This window comes from Blennius ocellaris (assembly GCF_963422515.1).
Source record: "Blennius ocellaris genome assembly, chromosome: 4".
Classification (NCBI taxonomy): domain Eukaryota; kingdom Metazoa; phylum Chordata; class Actinopteri; order Blenniiformes; family Blenniidae; genus Blennius; species Blennius ocellaris.
Genome location: NC_137653.1, coordinates 10,396,133 through 10,423,160, shown reverse-complemented (window position 1 = coordinate 10,423,160; position 27,028 = coordinate 10,396,133). Strand labels below are relative to the sequence as shown.

Below are 27,028 nucleotides of genomic sequence, written 5' to 3'. Positions count from 1 at the left end.
GTAAACTGTACAGGGCCACAATACATGTTGAAAGAACACTTGTGTCTCACTAACAACCAGTTTATATATAACCATGACAAACTGTATCATACATAAACTACTTTCACACAGGTTTTAATGTGTAGTCCATATACTGAAATGTGAGTAGCTGGAATTTGACAATAATGTTTCGATGTGAATACACAACAAATGTATGATCATACATGCTCCAAAATGCTAGACATTACCTGTATTGTCTCCAGCTGACAAATAAATGTAAAATATATGTTTGCATTGACAAACTGTGACATATAACATTCTTATATACTTGAATTATTTAATATTAAAAATGTATAAAAAAAAAAGTAAAGAACAGATTTGTCTGGAACTGCTCATTGAATTGGCAGCCTGAAATGTTTGATAAGATAGAATCAACTTGTTTTATCCCACATGGGGGAAATTTAAATGCTGTAACAGCACCATTATAGACGATATAGTGAGTGAAAAGAAAACAAGAAAAACGAAGTACACACAACCTCACACACTTGCATTGACACTTATGGGCAGTTTTAGAAACAGCAGTGAACCAAAAGTGCCTGTTTTTGGACTGTGGGAGGAAACCAGAGTATCCAAAGAAAATCCATGACTTCACAGAGAAAGAGGATATTCTCTTTGCAGGGCAAGAGTTCTAAGCTCTACCTCACTGTATGCTCATAGAAATGATGTATTTTTTTTTGTCAATTACTGTTCATTAGCATAACCGACCTGATACACTGAATGTCTTCACCTGTGTGTTTTGGGTTGGGTTTTTTTACCGCCGTGCAGCTAAAAATGATCACCCAGATTTGTTGATTTCCCAGGTTGCACATGAGCCTACCTGCTCCTTCAGGTGAGCAGTGCTGCGCGCCGGGTGACCAGATGGCGGGAGGCAGCTCCTCCCTCCGGCTGTCCGGGCGGTGCGAAGCCGAAGAGCCATTATGGTTCAGGTGATCTAGGAGATCCACCGAGGTCGAGGCTTTTCTCAGCTGGGCCAGGATTTCATAGTGGGCAAGGTCGTCAAAGGCATTCTGGGAGTCTGAGTTCTTACCTGAAGGACAGGCAGACAAATACAAATGAACAATTTGCAGGTGAATGGAACTGCAGGCAAGAGTGTCAAAAGTTACATTTGCATACAAATGGTACCAATATTGCCACAAATGCGCTGGGCTTTTTTCACATGAAGTCATTTTCATTGAATTCATTCAAGATGCACAATACATGTTAGTGCTGTTTGCTCTACTTCCTGATGTGAAGAAAGAAGGGTTGTCAAAAAGTTATGCCTCCTTAATTTAACTTAATTATTGAACCGATTAAATGAAAAGTTGAATTTGTTCTCTAAAGTCATAAATTGTTGCATGTGAAAAACTAGACGATCCAGTTAAGACATCAGCAACATCCTGAACCGTGGAGTCATAAGTCTGGAAGTGAACTTTAGAATTTTTCCAAACTGAGGTTGATATTTGAGTTTGATGATGGCGTCAGTGTATTGAAAGTAATAGAGCGGCAGCTTTTCCCAGAGTATCCTTCGGGCTATAATCAATCACACTGTTTCTCTGATCATCTCATTGACAAAGTTCTGGTGGCTGAGGAGCCATTACTTTTGATACACTTGTCTTTTTCTTCTTTTTTTGATCTGCTGCTCAGGAATCAAACCAATACTTTTTACTGCATATATGTATAGAAACTTTTTGTTGCTGTTTGCATCAAAAAGGCGTGTGTGTGTGTGTGTGTGTGTGTGTGTGTGTGTGTGTGTGTGTGTGTGTGTGTGTGTGTGTGTGTGTGTGTGTGTGTGTGTGTGTGTGTGTGTGTGTGTGTGTCCGTGTGTGCATGCGTATGTGTGTGCAGTGTGGTTTGAAACTGTAAGGTGAGACTATTCAACTAAATCTAATGGGTCTAAATTGTTTACATAAAGACTGACGGATTAAAAAAAAAAAAAAAAAAAAGTGAATTCAGAGGATTAGTGGGCCCGATATGAAACCAGATTGAGGAATTCTTCCTCGTTTGTGTCCTTCGGCGGCAGTGACAGGCAGACAGAGAGGCAAAGCCACAAATGTACATGAAGAGGAGTGGGCGCCTCCTATCACAATTCAAGCCAATCAGGGTTGCTTACAGCGACTTTGAGGAAGATTTTTTCAAATGTTTGCAGATGTTGGCATATTTTGAGCTGTTTCTTTATGTGGTGTAGTGAAGAGCCCGTGTGGTTGAGCGTTGTAAAAACTCAGCTTTGCCTTCATCAGGCACGGCCAAATCACACGAGGCGAGGGAGCTAAGTGATTGTTAGTAGGCAAGCCGCGTGAGCCTTTGATCTCTCCTAAATAAAAGGGAAAGCCTCACGTCGTGCAGCGCTGATTTCAGTACCGTAACGTCACCTCTTTGATGCGTGGAAATATTGTGACATTGTGTGGGATGAGTTCTTTTGTCATGCTTTCAGAAGGCACCCTTTTCAAAGAGAAGAGTGAAAAAAAAGGGGGAACAGCTTGTAGGGAAGGCACGGTTTCACAAGGAGCTGATATGAAGGTGTATCTAGAGGGCTCAGGGAGGAATCATGAGACTGGCTTTGTCTTGCGTCAGAAAAAAACACTACAAACTTGTTTACACACACAGAAGTGTCACACACAGACGCCCAAAATAAACATATTTCATTTTATATACACATTGCTTTTCGATTGTCTCAGCTGAGCCTTTGTTCTCTGGAGTAATTCCGAAAATGACTCACAGTACATCCTCGCCGGCTCCGGCTCTCCCTTGCAGTCAGTGGATGCGTAGGTGGCGTCTCCCTCGGCCTTTGGGCCTGACTCCACCTGGCCCCAGCAGTTCCTGCTGCCGGGGCTGATGCTGAGGGGCCGCCCGGCCTGAGGGGGGCTGCCAGGTTCGTCCGTCCCCTCGCTGAGCGTCACGCTCGTCTTGTCCAGGCTCTCCTGGCAGTCCTGGGGCTCCAGGCTCCACAAGCCCACCTCATCCTCCCCTTCAGAGCCCAGTGAGTTCACTTGCTCAGCATCCACTGTGAGAGGAAAGGAAAAGACAGGAGTTGAAGCCAGCAGTCGATGTGAGAGGAATCCAGCGCACAAAATTCTCATTATGACTTAGAAATCCTATGTTTTATTTTCAGACGAAAGCCAAATATTACCAACATCTGTCTTTCATCTATGTTTAAAATGATACATTTAATATTTTTTGGGGTGTCAAAGTCAATAAATACATTTTGAACCACGGCTCAGGGCCCATTGACATGTGTTTCTTAAGATTTCAGATGGCATTCGCTGAGGTGCACTAAAGATTGTAACCAAACCACAAACAATGTGACACCATAAAAAAAAAAACCCAAAAAACAAGGAACTGAAATTAAATTAGGCAAAACACAGCAAGAAAATTAAAAAAGAGACTTTTAAACTGTTTCAAGTACATTGATTAACTCACTTCAGTCAATATAATTTTTCACTTATAAGCAATTTTGTGTAGCCTTTAGTTTCTATAGGTCATAATTAAAAACAGCCATCAAACATTCTAATTAAAACAACCAAAATTAAAATGCTAAGCTGTTTTAAATGTTGACAAAATAACTTCTTAGAGTCTTACAACCCATCCAAAGCATCCAAATCTACAAATAGTAGGCAATAAATAAGATTTCATGAAGCCAAAAATGATGATAAGAAGAAAAACAATTCAGTCTTTTCAAATAAAATCATTAAAAATGTGTTATGTCTGCGTGTAGCAGACGGGATGAACTACTTGGAGTCACAATTTGTTCTTGTCAAGGTCAGAAATCACCACATTAACTATGTTACTTTGGCTGTTTGACATTTAGTATTTCTGTGCTGCTGCTCTGTAAGTGCAAGGAATTATATTGTCTTCCAGTGAAGCCGTACAATGTGTTTCTTATCATGAGATATTTCTAAAGGCTTTGCGGGGTTTGTTGTGGGGATTCCAATCAATACAAGGAAATGTAATTGCTGATCAATGTCCAAAAAGAATACTTTTACTCTCACTTTGCCTAAAACTAATGTGGCTATTTCAAAAGTAGTTTCAGAAAATTAAAAAGCATAAGATGGCGTTTTTGTTTCATTAACAACTGATTTAAATCTTTGAACGTGTTCATTTATTACATGAATACAAATGTACGTTTTCTTGAAGCATATAAAGCTGAAACAAACACATTTTGTGCAACTGCTGGAACCCATTTTTCGCAGTACATTTTCTGTATGGTGTATCGCTTGTGCAAAGACAAATAGAAAGGAATGTGGTGCAACAGTAAAAAGAAAAATACATAACATATTGTGATTTTAAAACGTTTCCCGTGTGCCCAGACTGAAGCTACACCGCAAGGGTGCATGAGTTTTTCCCATGGCAAAGACAATAAATGACAATCACAAACACATGCCTAGGATTTCAGGCTGCAGGCTCTTTCTTTTTTTCCCAAGATTTTTTTTTGGGGGGGGGAGGATGCTATGTTTTCCCTTCACTGATTAGCAATATCTAATCACAAACCAAGTAAGTAATGACCATTTAAGAGCAGAATCAGGTCATTAGAGACAGCTCCACCAGGACTGTGCCAACATACATGCATGATGAGTACAGTATCTACATGAGATCCCAATACAGTATCAGCATGTGTCATCGTGTAACTTTAGTTTTTGTTCCTTACATTTTTCTCTTCAGGTCACAGGGAGCACTTCATTCGATTTTCACCCCCAAAAGCAAACGTTGCAGCTCATTAAATCTGATAAGATCAAGATAATAAGTAACCATTAAAAGGTCAAAACAACAATGAAGTCGCTGTTGGCATGTTTTCATTTATGTCTTAGTCATTCCAGCCTGAACACTCACAGAGTCACTGCTGCAGCGGTACGGAGGGGCAGCCCACAGCCGCACACATCGAACATACTTGCGAGTCGGTGTGTATAATCCTTCTGATTAGTATGTGAGGTAATTTCAAAATGTAACACCTACACAAGTATCTGTTTGTATCAGCGAGTGGTGTATCCTGCCCCGGTTCCATTACCCCCTCTGTATGAAGTGCGCTCATGTGAGATTGTGATTCAGCCTGTGGCCGGCCACCCATCGCATGCTTCATACAGAGCTGCTCCGCTGACTCGGGGACGGGAATGACTTGCTCTTATTGGGGGTGAAATTGGTCATCAAATGCTCTTTACGGCAGCAAGCAGTTCGGAAAGTTATGAGAGGTAGTTGAGGTCGACTGAGCAGCCCCGCAGGAGATTCCTGGGATGATAGGACAAAAATTATTTTTTTAAAGAAAATCTGGTCTGGATTAGCATAAAATTGGCTCTAATTTTCTCTCCCATGACAGTGAGTGACACTGAGTTTGCATGTGCTGCCATTAAAGCACACTGGGCCGGAATGGCTTTCATTATCTGGCCTGCTGATTTATTTATTTGGAAAGCAATTGCATCCTTTAAATTGGTCCTATTTTTTTCTGCTGTGGCTCAATCGTTAAACCACACTGGATTTTTGAAATTGCCTGCAGGCACCGTAAAGGTACGGAGGGGCTTGAAAAAGGGACAAAAATTCAGAGTTTTGAGAAAGGTGTAGGTATTCTGGAGTCCAAATAACAAGAGATGATCCAGCTGAAAAATGTACACTGCTCTGGTGCATGCACTTGAGGGTCTGTGGGAATAATGTGACTCATATCCAGAGAGGACAGAACCAAGCTGTGCTGCATCATGCTTGATGATGTCGATCGCTCATTCTCCTAGGTCTAGAGGCATGTTTGAGACAGTTTTGACAACAGCAGTGTGTTCAGATCAAACAGAGCAGCTCTATTTTAATCCGTCTGCCACTTTCCCAGCCTGATGGTGGCTGAATATCTGAAAGATTGACAGTCCACTTAACAGAGACAAGTCAACTCTCTTCCTCGGTCTCTCTCGAAGCTTGGGGAACCAGGAATGCTGAATTTAAACTTGAGAATACAAGTGAAATTTTTTCCAATGTGGGCTGCGTCTAATGACTCATGATGCTCATCAGAAATGCAGAAATTGATGACCAATAGTAGTTATCTTGTTATTTCCACTGTTGAGTCAGTTCCAAAGTATGGGAACGAGCAGGACCAGAACAGTTTACACAATCTTGTTGACAAACACACACAACCAAGACAAAAACACACCCTTAACATCTCTCGTGCTCCAGCTCACAGCGGGGCAGGCGTCGCTTCAGTGCTCGTCTCCGTCGACTCTGTTTACGTACCCGGGGGCATCTACTTACTGTACAGCAACACGCTAAACTGCAGTTTATTTTATGATGCACACATGTGATCTGGTATTGGCTCAGTAATTATGTGGCTAAATGGTAAGCATGCAATAATTACCTTGAAATTAACTTGTTTGTTTCTTTTGGTTTTAAAAGGCAGCAAACAAGGCCAGGCCCAATTTACCACGCTGTGTTACAGTTCCCGTCCTGGTGATTTTTTACAATTTAAGGCCGTTACAACAAAGCCGGGATAATGATATCATACTGTTAGTGATATTTAACAAGCTGGGGGCTTCCTTTTTTCAGGCAGTGCACATCAAGCAATAGCAATAATTGAAGATACTTTTACCTTTCTCCAAATAATACTTAAAAAATAAAACAAATATAGCATATATTTGCTTTATTAACACTACGATATTTTCTATGTATTTTAATTCATTTTTGATATAGGTACATCAAGATCAGAGCCACAAAAACATCAGATTATATACGAAAGTGTCAAATTGGAACATTTTCACAAATTATGAGAATTGGAGGAACAAACTTAACATAAAAAGCTGAGTGGCTATGAATTAGGGTTATTCATTCAAAATGCATGCTTTTAATAGTTTCAACTTTTAAAAAAAAATGTTTTTTACAATGTTTGAGAAATGATTACATTTGAAATGGGGTTCATTGACCTTCCTTCCAGTGGTTGTATTGAAATACCTCCTTGACCACAAAAAGTGAGATTGGAGTTGAAGCGACTCACACCTAGACTATCATATATCTACTGTATGTAGATCAGGGGTGTCAAACATGTGGCCCGCAGGCAAACAGAAGCCCACAAGAGGGTCAAATCCAGCCTGCAAGATGAAGCCTTGTACAAAAATTACAAAGAGAACTAAAGTTTAAATCGTTAAAAAGGTGAAAGTTGTTTGTTGCATTACCAGGAGGCCTTTGTTTAAATGGCATAATGTAAAATTTCTATTCATTTTCCATTAAAGTTTTTCTGGTTCTGTAAAAAATATTAAATTAAATTTTGAAGTAGTCACAAATTCTTTGCATAAAAAACAAAAGGGAAAACATTCAACATTTTGTGTTTTTGTAGATTTTCTACATTATTATGCTAATTTTACTGGACTGGTCCACTATAGGCTAAATTGCACTTCATGTGGTCCTTGCATAAAGCTAGAGTGGCACTCTGGAGTTTGATTTGTGCTTTTACATTTACAACATGCATATTATTAAAATCACCAAGACATACTTCAATACAATTCTGTTTGAGAAGCAACCATTTTTTCCACGGACACCTTTTCTTTTTTTGATCAAACAAATTATGAATAAATGCTAAACAATGCATTTAGCAACTGCACATAAGTGTAATATGACACAGGAACATTGCAGGGATATCTGATGCATTTAGTACTGGTACATGTAGACAATAAAACTGTCATAAAGAAGATGTTCAGTCAACCTGAAGACACAGACTCATACCTTTTAAAAAACGTTGTGAATGAGCTCTTAAACATGTATTTCTGTTTTTAAAAGACAATCATGTCAACATATTTAGCATGTAATAAAAACCAATACATGGAGCTTAGATTGAGGCGGTTTCACGGGTGTTAGAAGACACTCATGATTTGCTGGTTTTAACTCAATAAAGTACCACAAGAGGGTCATGGACATACTAAAGTAAACACGAGCAGAAAAACGTGTGTAACCTGGATTTACAGTACCTATGAGAGCAGGTCAGAGACGAGGGAGATCCATGTTCACCAGTTCAGAGTTGCGTCGACAGCGAGCTCATATCTTTAAATGTGCTGCTGAAATAAATGATGCCAATTGTATAAAAAAAAACCTGACAGAAACCTGCTGCCTGACATTTTGTACAATGAGTCAGGCGAAGGACCGCAAACAAGAACAAACACCTCCCACCTGATCTCGCTCATCTTCAACTCTCTCTCTGTGTCTCTCAAGGAAATGATTTCAGGACTTGGAACCTGCTCTGGTTTCGTTGCTTTTATCTTGAGAATAATACGTATTTGTGGAAAATTAACTGGTCAATGTGAAAAGTAATATATATAGATTTCTTTCTTTTTTTTCTTCTTTTTTTTTTTGCCATTGGACCATGTTTTATTTTCTCAACTGGAAATGGGGCACTGAATTTTCCTCAAAGCAGTTCCCTCATTTTGGAATACAACTCCTAATTTCAGTTTTTCCAAATGTTTTATGGATTATATCACAAAGGGTGACAGCAAATTGAGGATTAAATGCTTTAAATTACATGTTAACCAATAGGAATGGTGGCGATGTAATGCTGTGCTGCACTTTTACTGCATTTCTGTGGCCGTTGAGGAGGAAGTGCAAGCATTCTTGTCTAATGATGGTGAAAATACCCGCAAACACATTGATATGAAAGTTTAAGTTTAGTTCAATTGATTGCCGTTCTTCCTCAGATGGCAAAGAGCCAGAATTTTCCTTTTTTTAATTTTAGTATTTTTATTTTTTTGTGTGTGTTTGTAAAGGACTTCTAGTAAGAAGCGATGCACTTTGAAGAGATGCTACATGTGGTACTGCAAGGGATCCTTTCTCTTCTTCTCAATTGCAGTGTGTTTGGCACACGGCTCCGTGGTGTGTGTTGCAGAAAGGAGGTAACAATGGTACATGAAGGAACACTGCAGAGCATGAACTGCGCTAAAAGAAAATAAGAAAGGAGGGAGAGGCGTGAGGACAGGCAGGGGAGTGAGGAATTTGTTAAGAAACGCAGTCAGAAAACAACAGTGTCCGTGGCACGAATTCTCCAACTGTGAAAGACACGTTATGGAGGGAAATTCCCCCAACGTGCACACACACACCCACACACACACACACACACACACACACACACACACACACACACACACACACACACACACACACACACACACACACACACACACACATGGGTATAGAGAAACATTGAAAAACAAACAAACGTGACTTGTGGGCAAAAACAGGGAGCAAGAGCAGCTTGTTGCAGCAGAGGTCCACAACATGATCAAAGCAAAAGAAATACACAGCAATAAGATCATGTGTACATGTGTGTGTTTCTGCGCAGAGCTCCAACAGAATCAGAGCTTCACTCAGAGATACAGAGAAATGGGAGCCCAATGCAATGCCACAGCAGCAAAAGTCACGGCTCCGTGCCTTCAGATGTCCCGCTCATTAGGAGACACCACCCTGTCAGAGTATTTAAACCCCGGCCACAGAATGTGCAGCCATGGGGGCAACATGTGCACTCTGAAAGACACCGAGGAGCGCACAGCAATCAGCCAGAGAAGTAAACAGAAAGCTAATTTCCCCATATTGATTAAGACAGAGGGGCCCACAAACTGAAGCTTCAGTGTACTTTGCTGTTTGTTATGTTGGTAAGTACGCCGTATTGAAACTATTTTGCCTTTGTTCGGTGCAACTTTTAATGATTCTGCTCAATTAGGGCCCTTGTGACAAAAAAGCAAAAAAAAAAAAGAACAGAATCGCTTTTGGCATTTTATTAGCTTCAAAGCCACAGCGACATTCACTGATACTCACAAAGTTGATTTGTCAACAAGTTTTGTTCTTAGTGTGTCTGCGCTGGTGTTAGTTTCATTATTCACACATGAGCTCCCAGTACGATTTCAGAGGATGCTCAGCAAATCAAAGTATAGGCCCCAGAAGACAACGACTGCAAGACGCTGTGTGTCGTTATGTGTGTGGCTGCTCTGGAAGGACTTTGAAAATAGATTGATATCAACGTTACTGATCTGTTATTCTCTCTCTATAAGCCACATCACTGCAGCAGAAACACAGCCACACATGCTGAGTGGAAACCAGCTCTGATGTGAGTACACCAACTGAACAAATTAAAGCAGCAATTAAAAAAAAACAACTGCAAAAACCACCAGACAGTTAACAAAGCAGGGACTGTATGTTGCAGCCTTTTCACCTTTAATCTTTCTCGCTTTAAACAAGTAATAAATCTGATCTCCTCCTACTCACTTCCCTCATGCGTGCCACACATCTTTGCTTGGCTTCAGCATTAGCCAGACACATGTATAGTGCCTTTATGTGTGTGTGTGTGTGTGTGTGTATGTGTGTGTGGTAACAGTTCTTGGTATCATGCAACTGTGCAAATTCTCCTAAGATACAAACATACAATAAATGACTCAGATTCAGAAACGGGTCACCCGGAGTTGGGGGGTAAATCCCACCACTGAGGTGTGTGTGAAGCAGGGAGAATCATGTGGCTCATACAGACGTACCACTCGAGATGAAGCATGAAAAGAAAAAGAAAAGGGAAACACTCCTCATGTCGTCTTGAAGATTCTGGCCCAAGCTACATATTCTTAGACTGTGGTGAGTCACCTCTACAAATCCACAATATACTTTTGAAGCCTGTAATGATTTTTAACTGAAGTTAAGCACAGACGCCTCAACAGGAACTTCAAAATGAGTAGCTTTACTTTTCTCACAGGTACTTTCAAAGGGAAGTGTGACCGGTTTAGGACATTATCATCTTATCTTGTGTTGCTGATAATGGTACCTCTTTATGTGCAGTCACGTCTTTTTCAAATATTGTGGGGAAGAGACTTTTTGTTGCTTTAAGATATGCCTTTTAGCTTTGGGTTTACGTTGATAAACTGACACAAACCACATAGGGTTAAAATACAACAATTATTTCACATTTGTCTGTCTGTCTGTCCCCCAGGATATTCAGCTATATTAAAATACATTAGCCAGCTATATTTGATATAGTTCAGGTGAAGAAAACAAAAAAACTACTAAACTCAACAGTGGCTAACTGCTCTGCCGCTGACATGTGTAACAAACATCCATCAATAATAAAAACACATTCAATAGTTCTTTCTATTAACTAAAAACAGGACAAGGTGAGAGTTGAGAGGTGTGCAGAAACGCAGATGTGGTTTTCTGTCTCCTTCCTTTGAAAGTTTCCTGTGTGCTGCAATATGTTTGCTACCATGTCTACCTGTCCTGTCGGCCACCACAGAACCAGAAAAGAGAGAGGAAAAAAACAACAACCTTTTTACCTTGATTGACACCAACCTTTTCCTCAAAGCAAATCAATGTGGCTTTCTGTCTGAGTGAGACTTTTTGAACATCGCAGACACCTGCAAAAAAATTCTGATTTCTGGCATCAGAAAAAGATTATAGTAGCTTGCAATTATAATAATTTTTGTTTTTTGTTTTTAAGCTTTTTATATAGGTTGGTTTTTTATTTATTTATTAAATGACGATATTTCTTATGGGTTAGGGTTATCATTTGCAATTTATGTATGATTTCCTAACTTTGTGAAAATTGTGAAAATGGGCAATCGACTCAGACTCCTAATAATAGCAACATTACCACCATTGTATTTTCCCTGTTTGACATTATATATAAGGGTATATACTGAGTGTTAACGTAGAACTAGAGCGAGACGCAGTCCATTTTGAGACATATGAAAAATACATACTAAAAGCTCCTTTAGGCCTTCTTTCATGCAACTCACACATCAAATGTGAACGTGGGCTATATTGCTTTTAATGGCTATTCGGGGAGATTTTGTTTTTCATTTTTAGGATATCCGGCATAAAATATTTGTGGCTGCAGTCAGATTTTCATAATAAATAAATAAAATAAAATAAAAAATAGAAATAGGATATATTTATGTCTATTTTTTTCATAATTTTAAAGAACCACTGAATAAAAAGTCCAGAAATATTCTACAATAACAACGTTAACTTACAAGTCTATCAATAAATGACTCATAACTGGTTGACTGGTTGAATTTTGCCGCATGTTTCATGATCTGATTTCAATGATTTTCATTGTTTTCTTATTATGGAGGCGAAAACCATCCAACCAAACAAAATACTATTTCTCCTGACTGATCAAACATGAAATAAAACACACTGCAAACACAATTCAGAATGACCCCAATATATATATACACTGAGTTGTTTGACTCACCTACTGTGTTTGTGACTCACGCGCAAAGACAAATTGACTTAACAACTGTATACATACTGTGTGATTGTGTGACTGTGAGTGTGTGTGTTCACATATGGAGCTTTTTGGTGTTATTTGATCACAGTGTGGGCCGCATCGCGCCCTACGTGCATCTGCTGCACTGGAAGCGAGACCAGCGTTTGGTGAGAAAGGTTAGCTCGGTTAGAAGAACACGTTATTTGGAGTTGGCCGCTTGCCTCCTCCTGTGGCCCGCGATGGTTTCCGTGTACCGAGGGATCGGTGCCGGAATGCAGTAACGGTCACAGAGGGACCCACGCACTCACCACATTGTGAATCAAAACCCAAACTCCACTTCATTAGACTCCTGTCATTGCAAAGACTCTCACACCACTCTATAAATACCCCTGTCTCCCCCCTCCAAATTTGTTTTCCCTCTTTTTTCTTACACATGAAAATGCTCAGGGACCGTTCCAGTCTTCTGATGTGGCTCTTTATTTTGTACGTTGGCGCAAGAAACCACACAATAGTGGCTCCTTTTGAATATTAAAACATTCTCTGTCAGGGTACAAAGGTTCTGAAGTTTTTTAATAGGGGTACACGCTAAATAAAACCTCTCTTTGAGCTTAACAGTTATGCAATGTGGGATTTGGTTAGTTCGACTTGAGCAGCAACCTTTAGTTACTACAGGAGATTTGTTTTGAGGGTCACACAAAAATGCCTGGTATCCCACTGGCTTTTGTCTCTTCTAAACATCTGTAAATAAAATCTCCTCGAGGTGTTGTGCGTGATATAGTGTTCTTGAAAAAAGGGAGTTTACTGCATAAAAAAAAAAGTCTTAATGTAACCACTTAAAGCAGATTTAAAACACAAGATATAAGAATTTGAACGAACCCACATTGAGATATAAAAGATCAGAGCAGACCACATTAAGGTATTCGCCACACATGCATGCACAGAGACACAATAAACGTTGACTGCTGCTACAGATGACAATATTAATAATCTTGCTTTGGCATTTCTGATTTAAACTGTTTGAGACACCGACATCTAGTTAGTAGTTATATGTTCAAATAGTTGCTTTTCAGTGAGACATTTTGTTCTGTCAGACACAGCCTCAAGATGAGACCATGCTTTCCTGTTCCTGCTTGGTTAACATACAGACGGGGCGCCATCCTCTGGGTCACGTCGACATTACATCTCTCAAATGTGAAATGATGGTGCCGAAATCCAAGTGACCACATGTGACCTCGAAGGCTTTGTAACATGGAAGATATGCCTTCGTAATGAAGCAGCTATTCACTCACTCTCTCTCTCTCTCTTTGGCCTTTCTGCGCTTTTCTTCATCACTTACTATCTCCTGTTTATAAAACAAGCACAGAGACAAACTTCTCGTCACTCCAGTGTTTTGTGATCACGCAGTTGTCATTATGCATGAATCGTCCACATAACATGTCAGTCAGTCTCTCGCTCCATGTATGTGTGCAAGGTTGTGTGCCCTGCATGTGAAGCCGAAACCGACGCCTAGAAAAGAAACTAATTAAAGTCATGGAGAAAAATGCAAAGGCAGCAGAACCGCACAAGAAAGTGTGTGCATGTCATTACTGACCTGGCCCTTGTTGGAGAGAAAAAAAGAAATGATGGCGAGGAGAGAGAGGGAGAGAGAGAGAGAGAGAGAGAGAGAGAGACAGAGAGAGAGAGAGAGAGACAGAGAGAGAGAGAGAGAGAGAGAGTGTGTGTGAAACCTCAACCAGTGAAATAATGTACATAAAAAAGACTCAACAAGAAAAACGTTTAAAAAGCAAACTTGGGGAGTTTAAGAGGATCTTTGATGTGTATCAGAAGAGGAAAGCAGCCTTGCGACTCGGACGACAGTAATTTTAAGTCAAAGCAGAAGGCTGGCTGACTGGCTGCCTTACTGGCTGGCTGGCTGACTGCCTGGCTGACTGACTGTGGTCTTTGATGGCGCTGGCTGTTTGAAGTGGTTTTCGGGGGGATGGGAGCAGCGTGTGGTGTCAGTGGGACAGGGGAGGCGCTCAGGGAGAAGAAGGGGGGGAGCATGATGGCGACCGTACAGGGCCGGGGGGGGGGGGGGGTGGGGGGGGGTATATGCTGGGAGGAGCAGAGGATGGATAGATGGAAAGAGAGACGAAGAAAAGCAGTAGGTAATGGATGAAAATGGGGAAAAAAAGAGCCAGTGACAGGGATAAGAGGTGAAAGAGCTGAGATACACGGAAACCCAGATGAGGCAGGATCAAAGGGGTGATAAAGAAAGAGCAAAAAGGAAGAACACTAAAAACAGGACTGAAATGAGTGACTTACACAAGGAGGGAGAGAGGACGGAGAGGGAACTAAAGTCAGAAAAAGTTCTGTGGAGGTGATCAGAGAAAAATAAATAGATTGAGGAAGTAACCCCAGCATGTCTGTGCTTCACTGTCTATATGAGGCCTGGCCACATTCACACCTATAACTTCTATCATTTAGATGACGTTGCCTCCCTCTGATATGATGCCAGGTTGCTTTATGCCTTATTTCCCCCTCCATCCCTCCCGCAATGCAGGACGTATGCGCTGTATGCTCATAACTGTTTCCTTGAGGTAACAAATGTAGCTGCACTGCTGAAAGGGGGAAAAAAAGGAGATCGGTTCTGCATGAGTTCAGGGTGTTTTTTCTTCTCTTCATCTTGGCTTTTTCTGTGTTACATTAATAACTGACATGTCAAGTTAGAACTCTTTCATATGTTTGGTGATTTTAAAGTATACCTAATTAATCATATAAGAAGTTCTTTCAGTGAGATGAGATAAGAGATATCTGGTTGATGGTACGTGATGATAATGACTGAAGTGAATTGTGACACACTGCACGACTTCCTTTCTTACTCAAAATACTTCCGATGCATGAATCCTGCTCTTTATACCTGAGTTAAAGATTCATTCACATGATCTTACACTTCAAAATGCTCACAGGCACCATCCAGAGTGAGCAGTTTATTTTGTATTGATTGTACCCGGAAAAAAAACAACAAATTATGTTTATAAGCAATTAATGTTTTGTTACTCTGCTAAGAATTAGTTGTCCCTCCTATTGGGACTGTTGGTCTGTGATGCTGCAGAGTATTGTGTTGTAGATCTTGTGGTTATTCAGTGCCGGAAAAACATCCACGTTTTCTCCTGAAGAATCTAAATGGAGACAAAATGGAATATTTTTGGATAGAGAGAGAGAGAGAGAGAGAGAGAGAGAGAGAGAGAGAGAGAGAGAGAGAGAGAGAGAGAGAGAGAGAGAGAGAGATGTGACTATTACAGGTGGGCCTAGAAATCAGTGAACCATGTTCTCTTCACCAAGGAATGTGTTGACTCCCCACGATGTGTATGTACATTATCTATCTATCTGTGTGTGTGTGTGTGTGTGTGTGTGTGTGTGTGTGTGTGTGTGTGTGTGTGTGTGTGTGTGTGTGTGTGTGTGTGTGTGTGTGTGTGTGTGTGTGTGTGTGTGTGTGTGTGAGAGAGAGAGAGAGAGAGAGAGAGATAGGTGGTACCAGGTAATCACAGGTACAGGGAGACACACACACACGGCACGGGGGAGTTGGCAGGCTGACCTTTCACACACCTTCCTCGGTGTCGGTCCAAGTTTTTACAATTTTTTTCCTCACCTTGCATGATAGAAACAGCAAAAAATGTTAGCAAACAGGGTTTAAGGTGGTAAACTGAACATGGTTCAAATGGACTGTCCTTTCAAAAGGAAAGGAGACAGCACTTTCAGGACAGACTTGGTATAAGCAGCAATTTTCCAATAATTAAATGCAAAAACAAATGCCATAACCATAGTAACAGAGATTATATATATTTTTTCATGTCATTTTCCCTGGCTGTATTAAGTTAGACCATTGGCCAATAATAAACAACCCCTATGTGCCTTTGACATGGACTCACAAAGTGTAAAAATTACTTGGATTGAGTATTTGCTGAAATTTGTTTCTGGCTAAGAGAAAAATGATGCAGCAGCTAAAGCGAGCAGCCTTATTGCAACCAAAAGAGTAAAAAAGTCCATTAACTGCAAACTTGTTCACTTCGTATTTGAACATCTCTGCACTGAAACAAAGCAACACATTTAAAGTAGTTGTTACTTAACTAGTATTATGCCATCATTTGACTTGTCCAGAAAACTTGAAATCAAATTTGGTTGCTGAGTTTGACATGATAAATTGTGCCCAATAAAAAAGAAACATTCAATGAATATGTGCAACGACAACTAGTTTAGTAGCCAATCACCCTGGGTCACTGTGTATCATCACATGATTTTATATGTTTACATAATAGAGTCAGATATTGACATTTTGTCCTTTTTTCCATGATGATGCATTTTAAAACTACATACACTAAAAATACCCCAAAACCAAAACCTAATATTGTTTAGTCCTCACTAACACTTTCCTCCTACACTAGCCACAGCCACAACATTAAAACCACATGTCAAACATTGTGCCGATCCCTCTCGTGCCACCAAGACATCTCTGACCCACCAAAGCACCGACTTTATAAGATCAAATGGCAGATCCTTTAAATCCTGGAGGTTTCAACATGGGGTCCCCTCAGTCTGACTTATTTTCCCGGCACATCCTACAGATGCTCATTTGGATTGAGATCTGGGGAATTTTAAGTCCATGTAAACACCTTGAACTCTAGATATGATGGTTTCTAAATGATACCAGAGACCAGAACTTCTTTTTTTTTTTTTGCTGTGTCGCAAGCTGAAATATTCTACAAAGAGTGGTGTTCTGCATGTAAGAATGCATACCTACTCGTGATCAAAGTAACAGGCGCATCGATGTGGCTGATTATTCAGTGCGAAGCTGTCTGCTCTGGCACCATACATCCTGCTGCCATCTTTCCCCAGGTGAACAACATTCACACACCTGTTGATGTGGTGTGAAAAGCAATGTGACTCAAGACTACACTGAAAATCACTCTCATATTGCCATTCTGGCTATGTTTCAACATAGCCAGAGTCTTGTGTTTCAACATCTATGAAGCCCAACACAGAAAACTATAGAAGAATATATATGGAGTTACTCTCAATAATATTAAGCGGTTAGATCCCTACTAATTTGTGCTGCTTTTTTTTTTTTACACGTTGGATGGGAGAGTGTAACTCTGAATAGGAATCAGTTAACTTCTGGTCCCCATGCCAACACCACATCATCGTTGTTTGTTTGTGCCACATTAACCACAGCTTAACAAAAAATATTGGACTAGTTGCATGCAACCACATTTTGACCTTTGTTAATCTTGCTGAAGTCTTTATGCCTCCCTGTTTAAATGTAGCTGAACTTGTACATTTTTATAGTATTTCCCATCTTTCAACTTTGTGTCATTGTAACTCACTGTGTTTTAAACAAGTAAGCACAAGCTTCACCTAATGAAAATTGTGTGTAATGTTATGGAAGAGAGAGAGGAGTTGTTTCAGAAAGGCCGTCATTGGAAACAACAAATAAACAAACAAAAAACCTGACAGTTGATTGAGAGAGAAGCGACACAATAGTAAGAGGTGAATTAGTTGGATTTTTTTGTTTGTTTGTTTTTTAAGTCATGAGTTAAAAGAAAACTACTTACTAGCAGATGCAATGTTTTGTTGCATCAGAGGTTAATGAAGGAAGTTCTAAAAAAAAAGAAGAAGAAGAAAAAAAAAAAGAAGGCAGTCCTTCTCTTGACTGATGTTGATATGCAGCTAATTTAACTTTTCCTCATGTCACCCCTGCTTTATCTATTTCCTTCACTGGCATATACTGGCAAACTCTCAGGAAGCTAAGTGGGCCTGCCTGCTGGGGCGCTTTCTCCCTGTCTCCTCCTCTGCCTCTGCCTCTGCCTCTGCCTCTCCTCTCTCTCTCTCTCTCTCTCTCTCTCTCTCTCTCTCTCTCTCTCTCTCTCTGCCACCCATCTGGCCCTTGTAATACATGACAGCTGAAGCAGGGTTTCCAAATTTAATTTGAGGTGTGATAAAACAGCACATATCTATAAATTGTGTGCGGAGAGCTTGCCTATCTGGACAAGTTTTAAACTCTTTCTTCTGTTAAACATGTGCAGCATATCAAACACACAACCCCAGGCTGTCTGCAATAAATGAAGATCCCCAAATAGACTTAATGGTGAGGAGCTTTGCCAAAGCAATGACAAAGTACATAACAATACCACTGCAAATGGAGTATGTCAAGAACGCAAGGGATTCATTTGCAGCATCAAACTTTACAGAATGTAAACCTTTCTTCCCCCCCACATCATAAAAAAGCTTTAATGTGAAAATAAAAATGCCTCACCATTAAGTAACATAAATAAAGCTGGTGTTAACTGTGTGACTAGATATCCTGATGGATACACGCACATACACACCTCACGATCTCTGGGACTATTAGTGTTATCTTACAGTGGAATGGGTGTGATCCTTAGATAAACACTCGGCCCTCAAGTTTTTCATGAAGCTATTAGTTCTCCATTGTTCTAGTCTATTAGGGCAATCTAATTTGTTCCTGGTAACTACACTGGGTTTAACATCCATTAAAAGATCAATTAGATTGCTTTGAAGACCTGTTTAATGAATGTGATCAGTCTAAGAGAAAGGTGAAAGCAGTTTGTGAAATATATGTGTGTGATATATGATCATTGAATTTTTTGTAGTATTTGTATTTCGGTCTCATTTTGACAAGATGGGGCCAGCAACATTCACAGGCAGGAGCTTTTATGTTAGAAACCCTGCAGTTTCCATCCATCCAACCATCCATCCATCCATACGTACACAAATGTACACAAATTTTGAGTCACAATTACTCTCAAACATGTTTTGGACTCTCGAAGGAAACCTCACACGTGCACAGGAAGAACATGTAAACCCCACAGGCTTGAGTTTGTGATATTCTCACTGGGAAGCAAAATTACACAGTGAATAAAAAACATGTCTTATAGGTCTTCGGCTTTACGACACGTATTTGACTTTTCTCCAACGACCTCCACACCAACCATCCATCTCCCGGGACAAACGTCACCAGAGTCCTGCCACCAAGAGTCTATAAATGACCAAACTGCAACCCCTTTTGATCGCTTTGAATTTGCAGAACCCCAATATGTTGTGGCTGGTCTACAACACCAGGGCCAGGCCTATAAACGCCCGTCACTGAGTTAAGAGTCGGACTGGCTGACTAATCAAAATTACACCATCTGTCAGCCAAATGCCACAACTTTCAGAATTTGTGTCACCTTAAAGTATTTCAACTGAAATTAAAAGTCGTCTAACAGTTCATACAGTATTCAAAAATACATTGTGTGTCAACCGAAGCTGTGTCTAATAGTATGTATTTCCATTTGTGTACATCAATATAATACACTACATTATAATACATCTACTTCTGCAGTGTCTGGCTTTAATGCAGCAGTTAGTGGGGCTGACCTCAATTACCAAAACATTTGCTGGGTTTGTTTGCTCAATTCTAATTAAGTAAATAAGCGTTTTGGGGCTTCATGCACCATATCCTTCATTTATATTTTGGGTTATTCAGCTGCAGATTCTTCCCCTTTAACTATTGAGACAAGATGGTAACCACAGTGGAGCTTTTTTGAGCACACTATCAGGGCACTGGATTGCATACATAAATGGAATGAACACACTGACATACTCCACACTGAACATGGGAATGTGAAAATGTTGAATTAAAGACAAACAGTGCTATTCTTGTTGAAAGAGCCAATGCATTCTCTGACACCATCGTCCCAGTTATTCTTCAGTGATTTTTTTTTTTTCCCTGAAGAGAGTTATTCAAGTTGCCTGGAAGAATGCCTCCCACTTCTACTATTGCAATATACATTGCGGAACAAAACATATAAATCAGAATGTTAATGCCTGCCTTTTTCCAGTGCTGTGTAGCTGCATTGGACAGAATCACCAGTGTGGCAGCCATGAGGCAAGAACATACAGCAGGACTGCTTTGGCTCCATCGGAAACATCAGAACAAGCAATAATTGAATAAACATGTGAAAAATACCAGAGGGACTCAATCAAGGGATTCCCCATTACTGCTCTGCAGATCTGGCATCAGACACACAAAGCAAGGACAAGAGAATCCTGTGACACTTGGTGCTCTGGGAATGTGGAGGAACAAATAAGGAAACGCTCAGATTATCCCACGTTCCGTCGTCCATCCTGTCTCTTCTTTACCCCCACACACCCCTGAGGTCCCCCATCTCTTGTCTTCTCACGCCGGAGAACTGTTTTTGCCATCCTCAGTCCTGTCAACCCCATCAGTTCCCCCATCCCTGTCATTCTCCCCTCTTCTCTTCTCACTCTCGCCCTCCCACCCGCCGGTTCTGACGCCTGAGCTTGAGCCCCTTGAAGAGTCCCGGTAATAAACTGTGGTGCCTGGGCTCTTCATTGCTGTCTCGCTCTCCCCACCCCTCATCTTTGAGCGCTGATACATCTGCCGTTAAAGTCGGCCCGGTCCAAAAGGCCCGGCCCCTCCTCTCTGTACAGTACAAGCGTGTCAAGTCTTCAATGTTCCAGTGTTTTCCCTCTATTCTCTCTCTTTCTTTTTCCCCCTCTTTTTTGTTTCTTGAGTCCTTTGTGTACAGTGTGCTATGCTCACTGTGGCAGCACTGTGCCAGAATCCCCCCCCCCCACACACACACACACACACACATGCATATATGCACACACGTACACAGTCAGAGACACACAGCTGGGCCCCAGCTGCATACAAAGACTGGGGTTTGGAAATCAATGAAGGAGAAAGAAGAAAAGGGGAAAGGAGTTTAAATAAATTGGCACTTGAAAAAAGGAGAAAAATGAGAAAGGGAGAGGGGAACAGAGAGCGGGAGAGAGCGAGAGAGAGAGAGAGAGAGAGAGAGAGAGAGAGAGAGAGAGAGAGAGAGAGAGAGAGAGAGAGAGAGAGAGAGAGAGAGAGAAAGAGAGAAAGCTCTCTCCTAAAAAGACACATTCACTCTATAACAGTTTTAATGAACTAACAAAACATGAGAAGCCAGGCGCTGGGACTAGATACATTTGTAAGAGGGTGCATGAAACATGGCCTGACATCGAATTTGAGAGTAAAGTTTGAATGAGTGTGATTAGTTTTGAGGATGTCGTCTTGGCAAAGATGCTGCGTTGGAGAGAAGGGGAAATCCCATACACAAAGGATAAATTAAAGAAAACAACTGAAAAACTTGAATCTAAACAGTTGAATACTCTCATAGTAAATAGCCTCTACGTTCCTTTTGCAACATATCACAGGAGTCAGAAGAATATATTTATAACTTCATTAATTTGACCACATTTAGAAGAAAAAAATTTTTTTTCTCAGGTTTCTTGAGAAAATAATTTCGCTTTAAAAGTTTTTTAAATATGTAATATTTGTAAATTGCAGTTGGGTTAAAAGCATTTAAATAATTTAAACTGTAGATAATTTCAGAACAATTAAACTCTAAAATGACCTCGCTGGAGTCGGCACACTGTGCTTGGAGTGTTGAACTATTGGCTGTTGTCAGCGCTTTGTTAATTAATTCACACAATTTTGAAATTTAAACCTCTCTCTTGCAGTCAGTAAATATAGGTCGTCGTTTCAAATGTACATATTTCCTTTCTCGATCCCATGACTGTTTTCAATCTGCCCGGAATGAAGAGTTGTAATTTCCTCACATTGCTTGATATTGCTGAACATTGACGGTTTTATTGGGGGAGACAGAGACATAATCAATAGGCGCCTTGGAGAGAGAAGAAAAGCCAGGCTATGCTTTTTCTCTTTCTTCTGGTTTGGAAAAGATCCCCAAATCGCTGTCTTATGAGACGGGCCTGCCAAATTCATTTGGTTTTATCAAGGACCTTTAACTTCATGCTCACACAGCCGCCTCGAGCCCAGCATATTCACGATCCGACACACAGCTTTAATACACAGGGTTTTTTTTTTTTAATACTGACATGAGGATGCATACACAGCCAGCACAAACTTTTCACATGTGTGTCATACGCCATGTGTAAGAGAGTACACCTAACTGGCAGATTCACCATCCAATCAGAAAGACATGAAAGAAATGCGAGAGAAAGCACAGGCGGAACTAATTCCTGAAGTAAAAATAGATGGTGTGTGACACATCAAAGATAACATTCGTCAACATGACATTTAAAACTGTTTCAAGATTCCCAACCGAGTATCAATTTAGAACCAGTTTCCTGTTTTCCTGTTCGCTTTTTGAAAAGCGAGTTAGAGTCGTTCACATCCAGTCACTTCGACTGGAAATTCACTGCAGGTGATGGCCTATCTCTCCTCTGAGGTCTCTGCAGGAATTAAAGGAACTGGACGGTTTTTTTGCTGGTGGTCTGATAAGTGACAGGCCCTTGTCAGTAAGTGTGCTGCGCAGCTGATAGCTTTCACAGTGGTGTGACGCTGTTGATTTGTGAAATAGAGTGCGGTCGGTCGACAAACTGCTACGTGACAGTCAAAGGTGAGACCGTGCGTGCGTGTGCACATGCACACACACAACAGTCAATAATGCAAAGGAGTCCAAGAAGCTGACACCCAACTGACGCTTCACTGAGCTTCACACCTTTCTGAATAAAATGAGGAAACACTCACAGCAAACTAATAAACAAGCAAACGGACTCCTGACAGCATATAGACTCATGCCGGCTGCCTGTCAGATGAGAAGCAAACAAGGACATTGTTTGGTTTGTCATGGCTTATATGACGAGAAGCCACCAAGTGTGATCCTCCCCGAAATGATTGTCAAAGGTGTCAGGAAAGAAAGTGCCCATACTCCACTGACACCTCGAGCCAGGCCTTTTGTATCAGAGAAACTCAAGCTCAAGGATACCAACATTCATTCATCAGCAATAGACTTCATTGCTGAATTTGTAATGTTTAGGTTCACATTACATTTCTTTAGGCTGTAAGTGAAATTTGCGATGAAGTTTTAAAAATGTACAAGTAATGGATAGGAAGGTTTACTTGTTGAATACCAAATGTGTTAAATTCATATTAGTAGGCAAGTGTGTATGTGTGTGTGTGTGTGTGTGTGTGTGTGTGTGTGTGTGTGTGTGTGCGTGTGTGTGTGTGTGTGTGTGTGTATTTATTCCCTTCCCACATAAACACAATGCTGCCAGATGCTTGCAGCACAAAGTCTTAACAAATTCTCTAACTTGTGCACGCTGTCTTAGAAGTTCCTCTCAGAACTGCTGTAGGAAGTGCTTTCACAGAAACTGATAACAGACGGTCAACTGAGGCTATCCACTAAATGTTGATAAGGTAAAGGATAACCATGTAATAATTACAAATGTTGAATGTACAGGATAACAGAATAATCCCCAAATTCACAAGGCAGGCAATCTCATTTCAAATGTTGGGTATTTGTTAAAACAAACAAAAAAATGTAATAAAAGATTATTAGCAGAGTTATCTGCTTATACAGTACAATACAAATATTTCAATATTCATTATCTATGTTGATGTGTCGCTTTTAATTCAAATGCAAATAACTGATAGATCTGTTAACAAAAAAACTATCACAGGGATGACACTGAAGTCAAAAAACGTATTTTCGTTAATTCTGCAGGCTGCTTTCAAACGAAATCACACTTAAAAAAAAAAAAGTTGTATCAAAATTACAAATTGGGTTGCACAGTAAGACACCAGCAAATAAAGCAACAACAGACTAGAACGTGTGTGTATTCCTGAAAAGCCACACAAAAAGGAACACATGTAAGAGGAAGACGCGCTGAAGTACAGAGCAGTCAAATGGAAAAAAGTTTGGAATTGATCAAAAGTTAAAGAGGAATAATATTAATGATTGGATTCATTAAAAAAAAGTTGATTTTACTTCTTTTGAATGATAATTTAAAGTTTTCTTTACATTTAATCGTGTATATAAAAGAAGGGGGCATGATAGTTGCAAAACAAAACAAAAAACAATTTGTATTGGTTTGTTTGTTTTGTTTTTTTAGTTGCATTGTATATTCCGTGCACGACTGTGTACACTCAGGTGCAAGAACCCAAACGACGTCCATTAATTACTGCTCATCCCTGCAGTTAATGCTGAAACAAGCCGTGAAGAAGAGGGGGAAAGTGTCTGAGCCACATTGTTCTTCTCGTCTGAAAATCCCCCCCCCCCAAAAAAAGATATCGATGCGACTCCAGCGTCTTGAAGTCTGTGTCCACTGCACCGACATCATTTTACCAACTTCTCCAAAACTTTGCAGCGCTTTTGTTTGTTCCTTACCTCTATTCCTCCTTGGGTTGGCTTGTTTCCTGCGCTTCCCCCTGCTCTCCTCTGTCATACCCCTGCTTTCTTCTGTCATGACCGCGCTTTATTTCGCCTCCTTCAAGCAAAAAACACGCAGTTTGTCCAAGGGGAGCGGTGCGGTGCGGTGCGGACCGGAGCGTGCGTCCTGAGCGGCTGCCTGAGAATGAATGGTGCTGACTGAAGGCATCGCCCTCGGTCACAGCGGGGAGACGCAGAACCTTGATGGGACTCCAAGCGGAGGCGACGAGCCGTGCGGAGTGATGTCAGCAGCAGAGGTTGGCCCTGAGGTCAGTCTTGGCATCGTGCGGACCTACACCTTCCCCAAAGCAGCAATGCGGGCAAGATCCGATCATTTATGCTTGGCCCATAAACCCCCCTCCCGGTATACTTTGAGCGTATATTATTCCAAATTCACTTTTGCGCCTCCTCTCTAGTGAGGAAACCCCTGAATGCTCGTTTCATCCACTAAATAGACACAGTGTTAAACTTTTCTCGTCTGTTGCATGAATGTGCCCAACTCCATGTAACTGAGAAGACATGTTTTTTTTACAGTTTTATTTTTGATAGTTTCGTTCACGAGCCTGTTGCCAATCACGCATAGCTTTAATGAGACTGTTAACTCCATCCTCGAGCACATCTTGCAGGTTAAAGTGAACAGGTACCCCCCCTCCCCCCCCCCCCCCCCCACCGCCCCTGCCCCTACACTGCGTCACCCTCCCCTTTCAAGGTTTTATAGCCCAACTGTTATGCGCATCACCTGCGCCCCAGTATCCCGGAGAGGACCCCGTCCTGCGCCCCCCATTCACCCCTGGACAGCTGTAGGAAGTAGTGCATTGATCGCCCTTTTGTTTTGCAACCTGGGCCGTAATCTGTTTTGCAACTGAAAAAAACATCCGAAATAAACCTCTAACGCAGCGTTCAGGACCCCCACCTTGGATTCTTCGAGCCCCCCCACACCTCCCCCGTCCACCTTCCAACAATTGTGACAGATAATAAGAGCGAGCCGGGTCGCTTTTCACGGTGCATAATGCGCCTTGCCATCGGGTCTATGCGGACTAAACAAACAGGGATCTGACACAATAACACAGATTAAGCGAGGTGAAGACAGAAAAGTAAAAGGAGGATTATCTGCATTGAAGTTTAGAGAGGATCAGAACACACAAGCCACACAGAAAACGTATATTCTGATAATCTTTAAAGTTTCAGGCATCAACTTTAAATCATAGTAGGATTATTCCACTCAGCCAAAAGTGCCTGAGTTATGTTATCTTCGTTTAGAGAACTTTCACTCAGGATTTACAGTTTTGACTGCCAGTCATTCATTTGGGATTTTTCAGTTTTTATTATGATATACTCCTTAATGTATTGATTACTTTGGCTGTTATGTTCTACAGACAGTACAATGCCAACTCTAGTGACAATGTGTTAATCCTTAGGGGGGATGGACTGAATTAAATACAACCTTTGTCTTGGTTTAACTGATTTGAATTATTATGAATGAAAGCAACCATCACCTAATTTAAAAAGACAAATGCTTTAGAAGAAAAAAACTTTTTCAGTTGTATAATACACAGAGATAAAACCACTCATTCTTGATAATCAGCTATATAGTTTATTTTGCATTAAACTAATAGGGAGAGTGAATCGATTATTTTCAAAATGGGTCAATTTGGATTGAGTGTAAAAGTTTGTTCAAACGTTTTAAAGTTGCTCAGAAAAGGATTTTCAGTAGAGATCAACAAAGTATATGCAATAAGGCTGCAGAAGAAAAAAAAATATTACTCTTAGTTTCTCTGTATTGTGTTATACTCCCAAGTGGATACAACCAATATATTCCTGTCGCGTGTACAAAAACTACAAAATGCAGAATGACTGCATTACTACTCCAGCCTGTTCTACTTTCATCCAAAACTAAAGACCACGTTGTAGAGGAGACCTTTCACTCTGCATCATAAGCTCACTGTGCAAAACTAAATGTGTCCCTTCATTCCCTCTCCCAACACGACTGCTGGGGGTTTGTTTCCTAATGGATTCTGGAAGAGAAAGCATCCTGAAGGTGGGGAGGGAGCAGAGGCCCAAAGACAGAGAAGGACAGAAAGGGTCATCCACGGCCCTTTTGTGGCGAGATGGATAGAGGAGAGGGAGGAGAAAAGGAGGGAGGAGAGGAGGTGGATGAGGAGGGGGCAATAAACTTTGCTACCGATGAGGGTCACAGAGGTGCAGAGGTGCCTCAGAGGTCCTGGGAGCTGTTTTTAAATTATGTCTATATGAGACCGTGCAGCGAAGGTGTAGGTGGATATGTTTTATTTTTTAAAATCTAATTTGCCCTACTTTTGTTTAAATGTTGGACATATTATCAGAACGTTAGTGCAATAAAGTTGTTTTGTTGAACAGTCTGAAAATCGACGACAAGTCTGTCGAATGTTTTATGTTCTAAATACGGTTTAGCAGAACTGCAGCTTAAAAAAAAAAATGCAGTGGTGCTTTGGCACTATGGATTCCTACTGTCTTGTTAAAGCAACTATTTACTCTCTTGCGCACACACACACACACACACACACACACACACACA

General features: G+C 40.8%; 1 protein-coding gene across 1 annotated transcript in view; it reads right to left on the bottom strand.

The window, feature by feature from the left end:
• The window catches only part of LOC308129366 (zinc finger E-box-binding homeobox 2), a gene marked incomplete at its 5' end in the record, with an annotated part of 30,791 nt that extends 6,301 nt beyond the window's left edge, over window positions 1-24,490 (bottom strand). Inside the window, 3 exons of the mRNA XM_080495306.1 lie at window positions 857-1,066; window positions 2,735-3,019; window positions 24,433-24,490. Of these exons, the coding sequence (XP_080351432.1) occupies window positions 857-1,066; window positions 2,735-3,019; window positions 24,433-24,490 (553 nt within the window). The remainder of the gene's footprint in view (window positions 1-856; window positions 1,067-2,734; window positions 3,020-24,432) is intronic.
• Between the last annotated feature and the right edge of the window lie 2,538 nt (window positions 24,491-27,028).